General features: G+C 40.0%; 1 protein-coding gene across 3 annotated transcripts in view; it reads left to right on the plus strand.

Moving 5' to 3' along the window:
• The first annotated feature begins 15263 nt into the window (after positions 1–15263).
• The window catches only part of Mylk4 (myosin light chain kinase family member 4), a 79555-nt gene continuing 74942 nt past the window's right edge, over positions 15264–19876 (plus strand). The window contains exons 1-2 of one of the 3 annotated variants that reach the window (XM_076939206.1): positions 15264–15480; positions 17354–17624. In XM_076939206.1, the coding sequence (XP_076795321.1) occupies positions 15464–15480; positions 17354–17624 (288 nt within the window). In that variant the 5' untranslated portion in view covers positions 15264–15463. The remainder of the gene's footprint in view (positions 15481–17353; positions 17625–19876) is intronic. The other 2 variants (XM_034510727.2, XM_076939205.1) reach the window with 2 other exon arrangements.

Consider the following 19876-nt stretch of genomic DNA (forward strand, 5'->3'; position numbering starts at 1 on the left):
GGAGGTTTGATTACCTTATGCTACGAAGTAACTGGCAATAGCTAATGTGAAGTGAATTATAAATTCTGTTACATACCTAAGCATAGACGTCAACTGTTCCCATTCTTGGCGACCAAATAACTGACACAACGACCTATTAAGTGTAATAGCAAGCTGTAAGCCTAAGCTGGAGAGGCTCTGGGCTGCTAATACCCAGACAAATGCCTCACTACATGCCAATCTAGTCTTGCCCTGGCTCCCTCTGTTCCATGTGTGTCTGCTCTTTCATCTCAACCTCATGGCAAATATTGCTCTCTCCACCTTCTGTCTTCGTGGTCCCTCTCTTCCTTCTCTATCTGGCTGAGATCAGAAGTCCAGCTTTCCTATTTCTTCTGCTCAGCCATAGGCTGATCAGCTCTTTATTAACCAATCAGAGATAATTGGGGAGCATTCTTTTTAAAATATACTTACTCATGTGAGTACACTGTTGCTCTCCTCAGACACACTAGAAGAGAGCCTCAGATCACATTACAGATGTGGGAGCCACCGTGTGGTTGCTAGGAGTTGAACTCAGGACCTCTGGAAGAGCAGTCAGTGCTCTTAACTACCGAGCCATCTCTCCAGCCCTTGGGGAGTTTTATTTACACAACATTGATACAGGAGATGGTTCAATAATCAAGACAATGCTAGCATTCATACTGCAAATGGATCTCTGGGCACAGAAATCAGATCTGAATATACAGTGCACATGACCAACCACCAATGCCTAAGATTCAAGAATATTCGCTTCAAAGAGGAACAAATAGTTAGCTCATATAGGAAGAAGTGGGTATTCAGGGATAAAGGAAGTCAGTTCAGTCTCTTGGGGGGCCTTCTTTTTAGCTCCTTCTTCTTGCTTTCATTGTCTTGTGGTAGAGCTCAAAGCCAGGGCCTTGTACACACTAACTATGTGTTCTACTTTATCTTCATCCTAGTCCCTTTGCATATGCCATTTGTTCACACATATAATTAAGGAAATTCTCCATATCAAGATACACATTCACTTAACTTCTGACCCTGTTTCCAGATATTAAGGAAGAACAATGACCTCCCAGTCCGTTTTTGTGAGAACAGAATGAATAAAACTAGTGTAATGCCCCTGCATTTCTTCTCAAACCTTAGCTCTTTGAAGTTCAAGGTTTTCTCCACTAGATGGTGATGGTACAAAAATAAACCATACCAGCAAGGACTTAAAAAAAAAAACATCACTCTTCATTTTGTATTGCCTAGCTAACCAAACTTAGTTTGTTTTTGAATCAGCATAAATGCAAATACATGTAAACTCTGCCACAAAATTACAAGAAATGAAAAACCAAAAGCCTAGAATTGATTTTTCTCCTTAAAAGAGACACTGATGGTTTTCAGCTGTCTTTGAGTGCTTACTTTGAGCTGTGTACACCTTCTCTCTCCTGCCTCAAGGGTCAGAGTGGAGTCTGTGGCGTCCTTAGAAGCTGGAATAGATCTGATTGAGCAGTTCAATGAGCATAAACAGAGTGCTACACTGCTGTCCTTAGACACAGGTGTACTGTGAGCATCCTTGGGATGTGTAACCTCTGGGCATTGTCTTACACCCTCATGCCTGTTTTCAAGTCTAGTTAATTCCACACAGCAAGCATCTCAGCCATCTTCAGTCACCTTCATCTAAGCTACCCCTATGATCATCCGATGCTATTGCTGTGTCATTCCCCTACCCATAGCTCATGGTTCTCTTTTTTGCATTCTCTTGAGACTAGGCCACATTACTTATTATGTTTATTCCAACATATTATAGATATTTTCTTGGTGTTGCAAGTAGGACTTTCAAATGCTATTCCCTTACCTCTATTAGTATAAAACTGTGTGGATTTTTAAGAGTTAATTTTTTCATATTCGTGACTTCTAGTAGTTTTAAGTGCTTTTGTAGTGCCAGGGAAGTGTTAGCGAACCCCCAAAGTACAGACAGGAGCTGATCCAATGCAAATCACAACAGGGCCTTATTTGAGCTAGCTCAGGCCCCTCAGCCCACTGCCTACATGCAGGATGGTTTTGATGGAAAGGAGCCCTGAACATCTATCAGGGTAAGGCTTTATAGAAAGCAACAGGTGGGAGATGAGTCTTTCTAGCCTGGCAATTAATTAGAGGGCTACTATGGCCTTTAGCATAATTGTCTGGTGCTGGGAGTCAAACCATAAACTTTTGCTTCCCTCTGCATTGGTGGTTGTTAGGGGGTAGGCTTGTTGGGAATTAACCTGGAAATGCTGGATTGTTGGGGGAGATTAATCTGGAGACGCTGGTCTGTTGGGGTTAGCCTAGAAACTAGAGCTAGGCTCGGGTTTTGTTGGGGGGTAACTTGGAAGCTAATGTTAGGTACTAGCCTGTTAGTTTACCTGAGTTTAAATTCTCTAAAATGAGTCTGAACTTAAAAGACTTGGTCTCTCACTTTTAGGTTAACACTGGGAATGCCAACCCACTGCCTTGTGCACATAAAAGCCAATGTTGTGGCACCAGATTGGTTTTGTGTGGTAAAACACAAAGGCCTTCTGTTAAAGACTAACACAGGAAGAGTGTTCAAATGTATGCATGCCATTTGTTGACCTAGATGCAGTTTATAGGAAGAGAGGGGAGAAACAGCTTACTAATTGGATGGTTAAGAAGGGGGACTGGTCAAAGTTCTTGTGCTTAGGCATAGACAGTCATGCCTTGTCCCAGGTTTCATGTTTTGCATACTCCTTTCAGTGAGAAGTATCTCGTTTTTTTTTTATGTGAGTGACAAGTTTGTAACAGCAGAGGGCATCGGCTGACTGAACAGGTTTCTTCCACACATGCTCAATTAGAGATTGGATTTTGCTAGTTTCTGGTAGGATCTAGAGGTAGGACCTGCAAACACCTTCAAAGAGCCTTGTGCTTATTTGCTTTATACCTAGTCTCTAGCCAGTTTAATTTGTAGCACAGTAAAAAAAAATTATCTGATCTTTTTCCAGCTGGCCCAGATCTTTCAAATCTGGGGTTTTCCTGAGTACTAAGATGCCTGTGTTATGCAAATATGCAATGCCCAGTGCTCCCTAGGGTTGAAACTTGGATGGTGATTTAGTCAGTTTTGCCAGAGAGTGAATCTCCAGGAAAAACCCAGTGGAACTTCCTGGTGATGATCACACAGAAGTGAGAGAGAGTGGCATGCCTTTACATGAGGAAAAGAGGGCATGGAGCACTGTGCCTGGACCCTGGGCCTTACTGCTATCTCTGGAGTATCCCTCAAAAACTTGTCTGCTAAAGCCTTATTTGCCAGCCTGTGGAACTATTGGGAGATGATAGAAGTTTGACGAGATGAATCCTAGTGGGAAGTAGGTCATTGGAGAGGCGTCTTTGAAGAGGATGTTGGAATCCTAGCAAACCCTTCCTGTTTCTTTCTTTCTTTCCTTCCTTCCTTCCTTCCTGGCTCCTCTGAGGCTGCTTTCTCCCCTTCATTTTCCTACCCTGATGCTCAATTGCCTCACCATAGGCCCAAGTCAATGGGGTCCACTATTCTGCTAGCAACTCCAAAACTGTGAGGCCAAATAAGCTTTTGCCTCTCAAAAAGTTGTTTCAAGCATTTGCTTACAGCAGTAGAAAGCTGACTAACACATTCACCATGGCCTGCAAGGCTTGGGCCCCAGAATCCTGAGTAGCTGCAGGGATGGAGTGAAGAAAGGACAGACACACATAGACTGTAGTTGGTTGGATATGGTGGAAGTTTCTTTGAACTCTATGCCCTACAACATGAAATCTCAGCATGTTTATTATGTACATCCCAGAATGTGGCAAGTGTGTGTGTGTGTGTGTGTGTGTGTGTGTGTGTGTGTGTGTGTGTGGCTTGAGGCACGGAGGTTTTGGGGGATGGTGTTAATTAGCTGGAAGAGGAAGCTGAAGTTGCTAGTCTTTGCACACACTGACCAATTGTTTGTAAACACTAATACTTGGACTCCTGAGGAAAACTTTGGCACCCATGTTGAGCCTGGACCACAGGGGGAACCACCTTTGCCAGTGTCCCATGGGTCCAAGGCTTTGGAGTCCTTGACAGGGTTGTACCCATTGTCAACAATACATAGGATTTCATAATCAGGGTTTGCCCTTCTCCCCGCATATTCTTTCTTTATATATCTCCTTTATAATGAGGCTTTAATCTCTTAAGTATAGTTTTTCTTTCCAACCAGTTCTGTGACGAGTTTCTGCTTAACTATACCACATTTGCACCTTATCCGGAGTAAAAGTAATTCCTAGGACATCAGTTCAGTCTAAAGTGATGGAGGAGCCATTGTGTGGAGGACATTGCTCTTGACCAGTCAAGGATGTACTAACTGAGCGGCACAGTGTCAGAACTGAATTGCAGAATACACAGCTGATAGAAGGAGAATTTTCGAGTTTTCCATTCTAATACTAACTGTTGTCAAATTATTGGAGAAAGCATGCCTCTTTGTCTTGTGAACATTTGATGGCAATCTGTATCAGTCCTTGACTTTACAAACAACAAAGCTTTACCAAAGATACCTTCTTAACTTCATGATTTCTTTTTTGCCTCAACCAGCAGCCATTATGATGTCTAATGATCAGAAGCACTTAAGGTGGCTTTTATGTTCGTATCCAGCTCCCCACCCTTGCACAGCCTGCTGCCTCACCCTAGAGTACCTTTCTAGCCTTCCACTAGGTTTGGAACCCTGGTTACCTTTCTGCATAGAGGTGCTATTGTTAGCCTCTCCTTGGCTCCAGGCCGTTTTGCTGCTCTTTGCCATATGCTTATTTGACCCTGACTGTCCCTCAGAGCAGATACCTGGCAGTATCCCAACTGCCAGTTACTATGTCTGTTTCCACTACTCCTGCCAACCTCCACCAGAGGGTAAAGTTCTTCCCCTTGCCAGCTCAATGCCAAGTACTGGGCCTCACATGCTGTGGGGTGTGCTGGAACAGAATTAGTGGGTAAAAGCAATTGGGCAGGTCTGATGTGTAGGCTTAACTCATTTTGCTCAAGGCTAATGTTTGGAACATTCTGTTTCTTCTGGGGAAACCACCTGACCGAGGCTTTTAAAGTAGTAAAAGTCAGATGAAGACTTTCTGCAGATTTAAATATTTAGAGAGGCCTTCCAAAAAGAAAAAGAAAAAGAAAAGAAAAAACATTTTCAGAGGAAAAAGTATAACAGTCATCTGGGAAGAATGCAGAGGTAAAAGTAGAAAGAAAACACAGGTCCTTTTTGAGAGCAGTGGGATTGACAAAAGAGACATGGTAGACATACCAAACATTCTGTTCTCCCCTACCACACTGGGTTGGATGTCCAATGGCCAGAAGGCTGGAAAAGAGACGTGAGCAGGACTTTCAGGAAGCCATCTTTTCTCCAAGATTTGGAAGGCCCAAAGCACTCATGTTCTCCAGCTTCACTCTGGCCTCAGAGGATGGTAGCTCAGGAAACACATGCTCAAAGCACCTACCACATAGACTTTGGGGTTGCGTGTGGGCATCCCCAGCAGGCCAGTAGTGAGGTCTTCATCAGTGGCCTCACTGATGGACTGGTTGTGAACACAGCTGAGTCTCTGAGGAACTTCCAGAAATCTGTAGGGGACACACTGGGTTCTGTCATGTGCTAGCTGGGTTGAATGGTAAAGGAAAGGGGGAAATTTAAGAGACATTCCTTTGGAATGTATTTGGAATTTATTTGGAGATCAGTAATCGGTGCTGCCAAGATTTAATTATCCAGAAGAGAGGGTCCCACATGGAAAACAATGAATTCAACATAGATCATCAGTCTCAAGAAATGGAGAGTTCTGTAAAGTGTCACCACATCATGGCTTTGGGTAGATGGTTTCTTGGGGAGGACCTGGGTAGTGTGGAGCATGAAAATGTTAAAATTGATTTTGTCAAAATTTAGATACATTTGTTGAAAAGACTTTTTCGGATATTGGGCATGGTGACTCACACCTGTAATCCCAGCACTTGAGGGGCAGAGACCAAACAGTCTCTACAAATGTAAGGCCAGCCTGGACTACAAGAATGAATAAATAAATTAAATAAATAAAAAGGACACCTTTACAAAAATGAAACTACAATCTAAGCACAAAGAAATTGAGAAAATAGATTTGTGTTATGAATCTGGAAAGGGACCTCACTATAACAGTAAAACAAAGTAATCCCATTACAAATGAGTAAAAGTTTCAAGACAATAGTGTGTAAAATTAAATGCACATTAAAACCACAATGGCTGTCACTCCCTTTTAACCAGAATTGCAGAAACAGCACTAACGATAATGTCGAGTTTCATCTAAGAGAATTCATAATAAATGTCAGACCATTTCTATTCAATGTTGTGCTAGAAGCACTATGACATAAGAAAGAGAGTGAGGAATGAGTAAGGGTAAGGACTGCGGACCGCATGGAAGAGTGACACATCTTTATCCGTAGAATATCCAAAGAATTATGGATAGAAACATTATTTTCAGTGATATCAGTTTAATGAGTTGTCTGCTTTAAATGTCCAACATTGTAAGTGGGCACAGTGGGAAGAGGCTAAAGAGCAAAGCAGGAAGCAGCAGCACAAATACAAAATACGTAACAGTAAATCTCGTGGAAGAGACAGTTTTCTTCCTTCAGAGGTGGGAGGCTGTACAATCTCCCTGACAGAAAGTAAATGGAATGTGATAAATGGAGTGATATTCCATATCTGCAGCTCCTAACACCCATTAGTGTAAGATACAAACTACCGCCAGACTCAGTTACAGATTCAGTTCCATCCCAGCCTATAGGCCACAGGTATGCATTTATAAACTAACAATCTAATTCTACAAATGGCTGGGGTTTTTTTTTTGGAGGGGGTGTTGGGTATTTTGTTTGTTTGTTTGTTTGGTTGGTTGGTTGGTTGATTGGTTGGTTTTTTGAGACAGGGTTTCTCTGTGTAGCCCTGGCTGTCCTGGAACTCACTCTGTAGACCAGACTGGCCTCAAACTCAGAAATCCACCTGCCTCTGCCTCCCAATTGCTGGGATTAAAGGCGTGCGCCACCACTGCCTGGCTAAAAGATTTATTTATTTATTTATTTATTTATTTATTTATTTAATGTATTTGAACACACTGTAGCTATCTCCAGACATACACCAGAAGAGGATGTCATATCTCATTACAGATGGTTGTGAGCCACCATGTGGTTGCTGGGAATTGAACTCAAGACCTCTGGAAGAGTAGAAGTGTTCTTAGCCACTGAGTCATCTTTTGAGCCTACAAATGTTTTAAATGAGCTAAGAATATCAAGATATCCTCAGTGAGTGAAGGAGCTTGTCAAAACACACATCTCAAACATACAAGTACTACCACAGGAAAAGACTGTCTTAAAAATTAGTGAAAAAAATAGACTTTTCTATAAGAGATACTGAGAGAACATATGAAAATACTGGATCTACTTTCGTTCATAATAAATTCCTACATGGGAAGTTCAAATTATGACATATTTAGAAAATAAAATATCAAACACAATATAAATAAATTTATTTATAAATATTATTAAATAAAATATAATATAGCCAACATAATATTTAAGACATATTTGAAAATTCCTACATAGTGATAAAAATAATGGAAAATTTATTAAAGCATGAAATTAAAACCTGTACACATGCATTTAATGGATGAGCAGACACAAAAATATAGTAAACAAGAAAAAGATGATTGACAGAAAAAAGACACAAAAGAATACAAGCAGTATGGATACATTTACACACAAACCCTAGACTGGCATAAAGTTATATGTTCACAGTACACATGCAAGTGGTAAAACTATGAAGAAAATCAAGGCAATTGTCGTCTAAAAACTCAGATTAGAATTTAGTTGGAGAGAAGGTAAAAGAATGAGGTTTAGGGGTGCAGGTGTGTGGCCTGGTGGTGGCTTTATGAGAGATCATTATTCTTCTTAAGCTATATTTATACTTTAATTTTTGAATTTTCTATGTATAACAGCCCAGTGAAGGGGAAAATATTTTACAGGTGCACTGTGGAATAATTAAATTAAAATCCTCAGAAATGTCTTCCCTTTTAGAATCTAGGTTAAATTTTTAGTTGATATCTTTTGTCGGGGGGAGGGATAATTTAGTGATAATTAATTAATAGTGATAATAGTACCAAAAATAACATAAAAGTTGCTATCTGTCAAGTCCCTGTTACACATCAATCACTTTCACCTCATTTTCTAGCCCTCATCTCTGTGACATAAATAGTATTACTGTCATTTAACAGATGAGAAGAACCAAGGCTTAGGATGACCACACAGCCACTCTGAATTTACACAGTAAGGGAATCTCAACTTCAAACCTCCAATCACTCTTTATAATGCCCACAAATTCCCACTAGGCTAGCTGATTTATTGTGGCATCAATTGTTTTATTTAAATGAAGTTTCATTCAGGTTAAAAATAAAATACATGCTTATAGACCAGTGGATAACTTTAGAAAAGCATAGGTCATATGTGTTGCAACAATCTTGTCTGACATTTTCTATTACTTTTCTCTATATATTATCATTTGTGTAATATTTATTTACAGCATACGTTTTTAAACCATAGTGCCACACACCTTTAATCCCACACTTAGGAGGCAGAGGTAGGTGGATCTCTGTGAGTTTGAGGCCATCCTGGTCTACATAGTGAGTTCCAGGACAACCAGAGCTATATAGTAAGACCTGTCTCAAGCAAACAAATTTGGAACCTACTGAAAATACTGTTTTGGAATCTTTAATTTTTTTCTCAACTTGATCATTAAATTTATTTTTATATTGTTAAATAGGAGTAATGAAATGATATTTCTCATGGAGATACTATCCTATTTAAGACACTCTTATACTTACATTTTATTTTAATGTCTATTTGCAATGTGTTATTATCATTATTATTGGCAGTGTTGAAGACTGAATACAAGAGGTAAATATTCTTACCAGTGAGCTACATCTCATAGCCTAATTAATGTTTTAAACATAAAAATAATGCCACTATATGATACCTTCAAGGATAATTTCAAAGGTTAAGAGCACTGGCTGCTCTTCCAGAGGTCCTGGGTTCAATTCACAGCAACCACATGGTAGCCACAACCGTCTGTATGGGATATGATGCCCTCTTCTGATGTACATGAAGACATTGTACTCATATGCATAAAATATATGAATATATATGTACTCATAGACATAACATAAATAAGTATTTTAAAAAATGCATTGATGTGGTTGAAGGGTGTGCCCATGGTGTCTTTCATGATTCATAATTAGCTGAGCCTTCATTTTCTACCATGTGTGAGAGTAGCAGCATCTACCCCACCTCACTCAGCTTTCTTCACAGTGGACATTTGTTCTGGGTGGGAACTGTGTTGGTAGTGCCTTTCATCCTCTTGTTGGTTATAAGGAGTCTTTTCAGAGCACTGAAGACCTTGCAGTCAAAGTCTTCAATACTTTTGAACATATAGAATAAACACTAGCAACTTCCTCTGAGCTATTCTGAGCTTGCCCAGTTTTATTTTACCTAAAATTCTTTTTTATTTCACAGTAAATAACACATTCCAGCCATGGGTGAGGTTTCCCCAGTTCTCCTCATCAGCCACTACCATGCCCCCTAGTGCAGTGTTTTTCCTTGTGGAAAATTTCTCCCCTGAGCCTTGCCCTCTGGCTCACCAGCTTTGGTAAGAGAGTGTGTGGCTTGAAGTTTGCACTTCTGTAATTTCATGCCTCGTCGCTATCATAAGCTGCTCCTGGCTCCTCAAATCCTCTTCTAATTTAGAAAGTAGAAGAGCATTTCTAAGCACGTCAGTATAAATATACTGTTCTTCTAGTTCCTAAATCTAGAAAATGATGATTCATGCCATAGGCTGGGGGTTTCATAAGGGGACATCAGTCTCCTAGACACCCTCCACGTGTTTAGATTGGATAATCTGTGCAATAGTGTGAATTGTACCTTGTAGCAAGCATCTTACTTTCTTCTTTCCTACTTAGGCTTAAAGAACCAACAAGGGAGATACATATGGAAGACATAAAAAGAGGCAGAATCCTACAGTGTGGGGTGGAATTATAAATGTGTGAATTATCATATAATATAAGGCGCTATTTTTATTGTCATGACAAAAAGCAATGACACCTTAGTAGCAAGGAGCATCCTTGCGCCCAGTTCTTGATTTTTAAGGGGCATCTCTGTGGTCTGGTCTTGAGTTTTGAAATATGTTCCTTCTTTAAAAAAGAACCAGTGTTCCTTGAAGAAGTGGAAAATTCCAGAAATAGAGTGAACATACAGAGGAAGTAAAGAGTAATCAGAAATAGTATTGGTGTATCAAAAGTACACAACAGCAACACAGATGCTCTCTTTGAACAAATACGCAACACTTTGACAATTAAGCATCAAAAGGAAAATGTAAGGTTTTTTGGTTTAGTTTGGTTTGGTTTTGGTGTTACGTTATATCTCCACTTAAAATGGAGAGATGCAGGTTCAGGAAGGAAGCTTTGTGATTTAGAAGAATACCAGTTAACAAATGTGGAAGAAATGGTAGGCTCAGAAACTGACTGTTACATCATCCATCACCACGGCAATCCATCCAACCAAGAATAGATACTAATCTTGGCACTGAATTGCTGGAGCACAGGATACTCAGAGCCCCATAATTCATGTATCGTTTGAAAGAGAAAAAGCTAACCTTACATTAGAGAAATCTGGTCACCACCATAATCAAATCATCAAATTTACCTTTACTAGCTAATGATGGCACAGGGTGGCATTGGGATGCCACCTATTGGGATACCCTGAGAAAAATATATTTCTCTGGTTTTCTTGACACAAATCTAGCTTGCTTCCACATATGAAGACACAATCAGGCAATTCAAACTGTGATAATTTATGAAGCTATATTTGTCTGGAGTTTTCAAAAATAACAATATCATGTAGAATAAAAGGAAAAAAAAAGAATGGGGTGGTTGCTTCCTAAGTAGAGAAAATAAGATTTAAAAAAGACTTTACAACAAATGCACTATGGGGTATTTGACTGGACCCGCTTGCGTGAGAAGTGTCTTCCTTCTGAGGAAACATGCTCAGGCATGTAGGGATGAAGCCTCATGAAAACTGCAGCCTCTACATGGAAGACAGAAACAGCAAATGAGGAAAACACTTTACCATTTGCTGATGATAAGAAAACTGTATATAGCAATTTACTCTGGAACTTAAAATGTTTTACATGTATCTCTTTTTACTGTTCTGAGAACTAAACCCAGGACCTCCTGCATCCTAAACAAACACTTTTCTTAGCCTCCTGGCTTGTTTTTAAAGGTTTAGGAAGCAAAGGAATCCAACAAAATCTTGTAAAAGTCATATATGACTTTAGGAACTCCTTTGCCACTATATTTATAATCAATATTGCACGATTCAAATGAAGTATCATATGCTATTTTTTAAATAAGTTATCAACTCAATGGTAAGTATTTGTATCCAACAATGAATACAATGACATATAATTAAAAGAACAGTACACAACTACTATAGAAATAATTCACTAAGACAGTTTTTAATATGTTTAAGATAAACTAATTTAAATGTTCCTGTTTATATTTTATGCAGTTTTATACCAGTTCTTTTGTTTTCATGTTTTAAATAGTAAAAGAAACAGGAAATGAATTACATGCCAGAGAAATATGAGTTTATTTCTTTGTTTTTCTTTCCCCTGTGGCATTGGAGATTAACCTAGGGCCTCATATATGCTGGCAAGAACTCTACCACCTAACCATGCCCAGCCTGCCTGGGAGTTTTAGACTCCTTGGTTTTTGTTACAAAATATTTAGCTACTTACTCACTGCCACTTGGAAATTTTAAAGGTCTAATATCAAATGGACTGTAAACAAGTCTGGACATTTTGTAACATCATTACCCTCTTGGCTGAGAGTATCTTATCTCCAAGGCGATCATAAGTGGTAGAAGCTAACTCCATTCATGTAGCACACATTTTTTTACTAATGAGAAAATCTCATGTTACATGGCATTTGTGCTAGAGAAAAAGTATGAGACTAACTTTCTCTCCCACCTATCCTTCTCCTTTCTTCAGCCCTAGGTGACCCAGTACTGTGGCCTTAATTTATGTCTCTCTGGATCCCAGCCTTGGTCACTTGGAACCAGCTCCAAACTGCCCAGTAGCACTGCCCCCTTCTTTTAGCAAGATTACTTTTTATGAATCATATTAAAACTGAGTTTCCTTTTTTCGTAGTGAACTTAGTAAAGTGTACTTTGCTGTTCATAAAATTTATTCATCTTAAGTATACAATTCAATAGTATCTTAAGAAATTTGGTGAGTTATGTAATCATTACCATTTTGCACGATCCACTAAGATACTCTTTACAGCTAATTCTTGATGCCACTCTGATTTTCATGTCTACAGACTGATCTTTTTTTATATAGGATCCCATAGTATGTGGCCTTTGTCTCTGGCTTTTTAAATTTACCATCAAGTTTTGATCCATTCATGTTATAGGAAGTAGTGGATTTCATTTCTGACTTAGTCTTCTATTTACATGGACATACCACTTTGTATTCTCCACTAACAAAACTAATCACTAGACATTTGTATTGCTTCTAATTGTGGCAGTTGTGGGCACTGCACCTCCCCAAACTTATGTGCAAGTGCCGCATGTTCTTGTGTTTTCATTTCTTTTGCCTGTGTACCCAGAAGTACCAGATGTATGGGAAGTAACTTAAACTGGCAAACATTCCACTTTTAAAAGCTTTTGTGCCATTTTCCTTCCTATCTCCTGTCTGATGAGAGCACCCCTTCCTCCTATCCTAGCCATGTTTGCTTTTCCTCTTTCTCTTTATAATTAACCCTCTCCTAGAGAGTACAAAATGTTAGTTTTGTTGTGGATTGAATTTGCATCTCCCTGATGGCTGACATTCTGTCTGCTTGTCTATTCGGATCCTTTGTCCACTTTTAAAATTGGGGTGTATATCATCCCATTAGTGAGATGCAACAATCTGTTGTATGCTCTGAATATAAGCTCTTTATCACATCTGGGTTATCAAAGCATCTTCCCCAGACTATAGCTGGTCATTTAACTGTTCTAATGCTGTCTTTTGAAGAGCAGACTCTGGATTTTGATGGAGTGCAATTGATCAATTTCTGCTTTTAGAATCATACTGTTTGGTGCTTTAGGGAGGTGTAACATGTAATTGTTAGGGAGGCGGCTACAATGAGGCAGCCTTTCAGCTACGTGTTTATATCCGTGACTATTGCTCCACTTCTGTGTGTAGAAGCCTGATGTTCTGGAGAAATTCAGAAAGCTGTGTATAAACAGAAATAATCAACACTTTCAGGCCTGCTCTGAATGCCCAACAGAAGGTCAGCTGTCAATGACACCTGTTTGTGTGTCTCCTCAGATTGCAGTCTCTTCCTTGGGTAGTGGAAATGTTGTCTAAAATGTCAAGGAGTTACATTCTTATTCTTGAGAACATCATACATGTATACAATGAAATACATCCAGCTCCATTTCCTTCCTTTGACTTCCTCATATTCCTGCAACATGGCCTTGTCCCAACTTTGTTTCCTCCTAAAAAGAATGATTTTCCCTTCCCCAGAAGCTATTGACCCCTAGAGAGGGGTGAGGTGTGTAGAACACTAGCTGGTTTGGCCCTGTGCAGGTCTTGTGCAGGTAACCACGGGGTTCATAAGTGTGAAACACAGCACAGCTCTCCTTCATATGCTCCAGCACTTACAGTGCCTCCTCTTCAGCGATGTTTCCTAAACCTTGGTAGTGGGAGAGTGGATAAAGACATCCTATTTAACATTGAGCATTCTGTTTTACAATCAGTGATTTCTTAGCTTTGTGAAAGGCTAGTGTGTGTGTGTGTGTGTGTGTGTGTTTGTGTGTGTGTGTGTGTATGAAATAAGTCCAAAAATGTCAAGAAAACACTGGGCAAGTTTTGCTGGGACCGCTTTTTCTATGGCCTCCCACAGCCATCTTATTTACTTACTTCACCTTTGTCCTTCAGGTATGCAGAAGGAATCTGTAAATCATCCCATCTATGGTCTTCCCTTTATACCCTGTGCCTAATCCATCACAAATCTTGTTAGCTCCAAATGAAATGTGGAAGCATGCATGGGATTCTAGAACCAAAAAGGAGTGAAGAAAATTAACTATTATGTTTTGTTAATAGTAGTGCATCTGCTGGGCCTGGATCTCTAATGCTTGTGGCTAAGAGCCAAGGAGATAGGAATAATGACTTCATTTTTATGTTCTGACTGGGGGTGTGGCCACATACAACTTCCTTATTCTGGGAAAGATTTGTCTTTGTCAGCATTCATATACAGTTTAATCATGTCTATAAAAGTTGGTAGCCTAAAGTCAGTTTAGCCTTTTAAGAATGCTTTGTAGAATAATGTATTTTCTTTCTGAAGAACTAAGTTTTGGAATCCTAGAACAATAGCAACAGTTCTGCTTTTCAAGTGAGATTCTGCTAGAATCCTTCAAATACTACTCAAAGTGAAAGACACCATTTTCGTCTTGACTAGAAAACATTGATTTAAACACACACACACACACACACACAAGCAAAGGGTCAGAGGTTACCTGTGACAATGGGACACAGGGCTTTATAAAGGCTGAACAAGAGGTGACAATTGTCTGTGTTGTAAAATCATTATAGAGCTGATTATAATGTCAGTTTTAGTGTGTTAACAGTGGAAGTTTTATATCAAGTGTATATATCTAGGAAGAGTAAACCTGGAAAGGTGGTTGTTTTCATAATAATTTGGGAAGAGTCACAGTGTTACTCATAAGCATCTGTGCAAAATCCACCTCTAGTCTTTGTACCTACCTGGATATGTATGCCTTTAACTTTCCCCCTGAACTAGGGAGAGCTGGAGACCTTTCAAATACTATTATGACTGAGTAAATTAAACAGTACTCACTAAATGGATTCAGAAGGCCCCATACTACATTTGGATCACTTCATAGTCATTAAAACAAATGTTCAGGGGACACATTTTGGACTCCCATTCCTTTCGTCCTGGCAGCTGCAATCATGTCTGAGAGCCACCAAGCGACCACCAAGCACAAATCCAGCCCAGTAATTACAAGGGGCTTAGAGGGGAAGGTAAAGGTGATATTTCATCCAGTGTTCTCAGTTCATCCTCTCCTTACCTGACCTTTGAAATGGAGCCATCAGCTTTGAAAGGCTTGGCATCTAAAATTAATATTCTTCTCCATCTGACTAAGGAAGCAACAGCTGAGCAACATGAGATCAAGGAACACATTAGTTTAAACAAGGGCTCAATGTGGCATTGGAGAAGGAAGACACTTCCTCTGGTGGTAGACACTGGTCTTTCCAGATGACTTCTGCCCACTGAGAGTGAAGTCTCTTCCCGGAGAGTTCTGCAGTCCAGTTGAATTCTGCAGATTCCTGTTATCTGTTGGAAAGAATCCTCTACTTGTGGGGGTGGTTCAGACTCCAGGATGTCCTCCTACAGATGGTAATTACTTCTGTTTATTGTTATAACTGATATAATTGCAATTTTTTTCTCTGTGTTGCTTTAATTAACAAGTCATTCCAAACTTCAGGCAGAGCTCAATGCTTGGTATTTCTTTGTTGAATGATTGTGTGTTAAACCTAAACTTCTGTTTTAATATGTAAAATTTTGTGGCTTCCTGATCTATTTCTGGTATTGCCTGCAATTCAACATTATGTCTTATCCACAGTTCACCATTAAACAGACATGCATCTGTCTTCTTATTTTAAGAATACCCCCCACCCCAGAGAATGTTAAAAAAAAAAAAAATACTAGTAATGGTCTATAATGAATCTCTAGAGTTCTGGTTGATGTTATTTGCATTTTTAAAATGTAAGTTCTTTAGGCAATATAGACAAATTTGTAGAGAATTGAATTTAAAATACTTTATAACTCTAGTAGGTTATTTTACTCTATGAATTGTACAAATGAAGTTTCATTGGCAGAATTAGAAATCATTACTAGAGAAAATGAAGTAAACTTCAGAGAATTTCCAGCAGGGGGCCTCGGGGGCTAGCCACTGGAAAGCTCAAAAAAATTCAAGTATTGCTTTAATTTTTGTCTCCTTCTATAGCCAAGTGATACAAAAATACGGAGATGCATTTATGTGTCAAGAATTAAGTGTTACTTTGTTGCACGTGCATTACCTAATTTGTAAGGAGAATATTTCGGAGAAAGCAGAAGCAGCTGAACTCAGTGTACAGCTGTTAGTAAAGATGCAATGAAAAGTGTTTGGCTACATTCTTCCTCTGAAATGAATTTCTTTTGAAAAATCAATACCAAATGTCCTAAGATGTAGGCAAGAGGAGTTGGGGTGTCACTCAGAGGTAGAGGTGTTTACCTAACTTGTGTAGGTTATTGGGTTTAATTCCCAACACTGAGTAACTTACAGAGGAGGATGGCAGAATATCACTGTGGTGAAAACACTGCCAAAAGAGGCACAATTTCCAAAGGAAGAGGGAGAATTCCTTCTTCTGAGACAGGCCTTTCTTTCCTGCAGGACTGTGAGGAGGAAGCTACGCCACTGCAGGCAAAAACCCCAATCCTTATACTGTGTTTTATCCGGTGTCAGGTTTTTTAATTTGCCCCTTATCTCCTGCAGCTTGGCTAAATTTTAGTCTGTGAAGAAAAATCCTGATAATGAATAGATTTTTAGAAAAAAAACAAAGCACATGCTTGCTCGAAGCATGAAGTGGGGCAGCATAGTGGTCTTTTATGTAGAGCCTGAAGGGACTGAAGTTTGGACTTCTCGGGTGAAAGGAAAGAGAAGTCTCTAGAAGATCAAAGAGAATGCACAAACATCCTGGGTGCACATGAATTCTTTCAGATGGCAGCCTCCTATGATCATTTCTGTTCAGGGCAGATGTGAAGCCCACTGTCTCTTCTTACTGGGCTGAATCAGTCTTTCCTGGGTTCTAGGAAGGGGGGATATACGAGATGGAAATACCTCTATCTTCATCTGTTACTTCTTAACCTAGATCATATAAATTTCCTTTTACAAAAGGATTTCCCCAGCCATTCCTATGTGTAAAAGATCTGTGGTTTGTTTGAATAACCAATTTGAAAAATACTGCATAAACAACACTGGGGTTGGATTTCTTATTTTCTCTCAGTGTGTACCTTGTTTAATGCAGTGAAAGGTGCACATGGCCACCTGGTATGGTGCTTCTTACTATTAGATTTCCTGGGAAAATGTTTTGAAAATTCTTTTTTCCTTTTTAAAAGTCCCAGCAGTGGAAAAAGTTTCAATGTGAACATTCAGGTCGCTCCTGATTTGGGAAGTTGATGGAGAATAAATAACCTGAAGGTTTTCTTTATTTGTTTTCTTTCTTTATAGTCAAGAGAAGGGAGTGCTGAAAAGTCACGATTGTGTCCTCATTTACAAATCGGAGACAGAGGGAGATGAAAGCCCCACTCCTGACAGTAGCTTGATCAGGCTCACCACCAGCATGCTGAAGGTAAAGAGGCTGGAGGAAATTAGCTCGTGCCACAGCAGCAACCCGCTGGAGAAGGTGGCCTTTTTTCAGTGCATGGAAGAGGTGGAGAAGGTGAAATGCTTTCTGGAGGAGAATTCGAGTGATCTGGATCTGCAGTGTGGAGACAGTGAGGTAATCATGTGCTGCCTTACCTCAGGGATGGTGCTATTTTTGTTCAAGTTCAATGTTGTCACGTAGGACCAAGGAAGCTTGCAAACAGACAGACCATTCCACTTCTCTGAGGATTGTGGGAAAACTCTACACTTGAGTTGGGTTGATAGTTTGAAAGCCTTTGGACGTGTATTTTACCTGCAGTGCTGAGAAGTTTTGAAATAAGTTCCTGGGGCCTGGGAGTGGGTAGCTTAGTGGTAGAGGCTGTACATAACATGCTGGAGACCCTGGGTTCCATATCATCACCCCTGTCAACCAGGAATGAATACATACATACATATTTATGGAATATGCTATGGAAGACATGCTTCATAGAAGGATCATTTAAAACACGTTTGGGCTGAAAACTTGGAGAAGCACCAATTGGGGCATAACTAAGCACCTTCTAATTTCCTAAAAATCCTGAGCTCTGTGAGAGTAGGGCTGCTGACAACAGAGCCCAGAGAAGGGAAAGCATTCCTTGTTGATATCATGAAGGGAGAACCCTGTGACCACTGTGCAGAACAAATGCTCTGAGGTGCATCAAATTCAAACATGGACCTGCCTAATCTGATCAATGAGGTGACAAGTGCTATGACAGTAGGTTGAGTACTATGTCTAAAGCATGGTAAGTGTTTTGGATGCGTGCGAATCAGGGTGAGGGGAAAGTGTTAGTGTCAGCAGTGGTAGGGAAAGCAGTCTAGCCTGCCACCATAATACCGAAGACATCTGTTACCCCAGGAACCTCCACTCAAGTAAAGGCTATCCTTGACTATACTGTAGAATAGTTGTTGTGTCAGAGTTGTTAAGTTTATTAATAGAGAAAAAAGCTAATTTGTAAATCATGCATGCTTGTGTGCACGCACACATACGTGTGTGTGTGTGTGTGTGTGTGTGTGTGACACAGGAAATTCGAGACATGGATATCTAGGTGTCTGCACCATATACTCATATCTGACTCTGTGGATTTCTAAGTTACACTGTTCAAAGCTGTGTGCCTGAGAGATAGCTAAGTAGGTAGAGGTGCTTCACGCTAGCACTGTGGCTTGAGCTAGAATCCAGGAACCCACATAAAGGTAGAGGGAAGACCTGAGTCCACGTCGTCTTCTAGCCCCACCCTGTGGTGGCACACGTGCCACACCCCATCTCTTTCACACATATAACAAGTAGAAAAAAGTTAAAAAGATTAATTAACAACAGTGTTAAAGATTAAAGAAAAATTTGAAGATTAATATAGGGGTTAGAGAGATGGCTCGTGGCTAAGAGCATGCACTGACTTTGAAAAGGACTTGAGTTTGAGTCTCAGCCCCCATGAGAGGGTCACACATAACAGCCTGTGACTCTAGCTCCAGGAGACCAAATGTCGCTGGCCTCTACAGGCACAACACTCCTGTGGACACACTCTCTACCTCAGACACATAATAAAATAAATAACATGGTTTGGTTACTTTTCTTTTTTTTCTTCTCTTTGAGATTCTTCTTTTTTCTTTTTGGATATTTTATTTACGTTTCAGATGTTATCCCTTACCCCATTTCCCCTCCACCCAGGAGCCCCCTATCCTATCTGCCCTCCTCCTGCTTCTATGAAGATGTGCCCCCCTCCAGCCCTCCACTCCCAACTCCCCACCCTCAAATTCCCCCACACTGGGTGTCCAGCCTTCATGGGACCAAGGATCTCCTCTTCCACCTATGCCCGACAGGGCCATCCTCCCCTACATATACAGCTGTAGCCATAGGTCCCTCCTTATGTGCTCCCAATGCATACTGTATAGATTTGGGGTGGGAGAAATACAAAAGGTAAAACTCACAGTCCTAAACTCCTGGGTCCAAGCCATTTGCATGCCACAGATGGGGGAGCTATCAAAGTGCACACAAGAGTCCAGCTTCTTAGAGACAGAAGAAGAAATTATCATAGGCAAAATGTAAGGGAGATATGAAAGACACCCTCAATGGGGCCACTAATAACACAAACAAGTAAACAGAATTTATTTTCTCCTCATGAATTTCCCTAGGAAACAGAAAACCTTTTATCCTTTGTCACTTTGCTCAACAGAAATCAACAAACGGTTTATGTGGATTTAATTATTTGTTAAGTCCATTTGTTCTCATAAACCTGTGGTATAATTTTCTTTTGAGAGAGTAGACTGAAGGAACCAAAAGGGTTGGTGGCCCAATGAGGAGAGCAACAATACCAACCAGCCAGAGCTCCCCAGGGTCTAAACCACCAGCCTAGG

This window comes from Arvicanthis niloticus, chromosome 8 (assembly GCF_011762505.2).
Source record: "Arvicanthis niloticus isolate mArvNil1 chromosome 8, mArvNil1.pat.X, whole genome shotgun sequence".
Classification (NCBI taxonomy): domain Eukaryota; kingdom Metazoa; phylum Chordata; class Mammalia; order Rodentia; family Muridae; genus Arvicanthis; species Arvicanthis niloticus.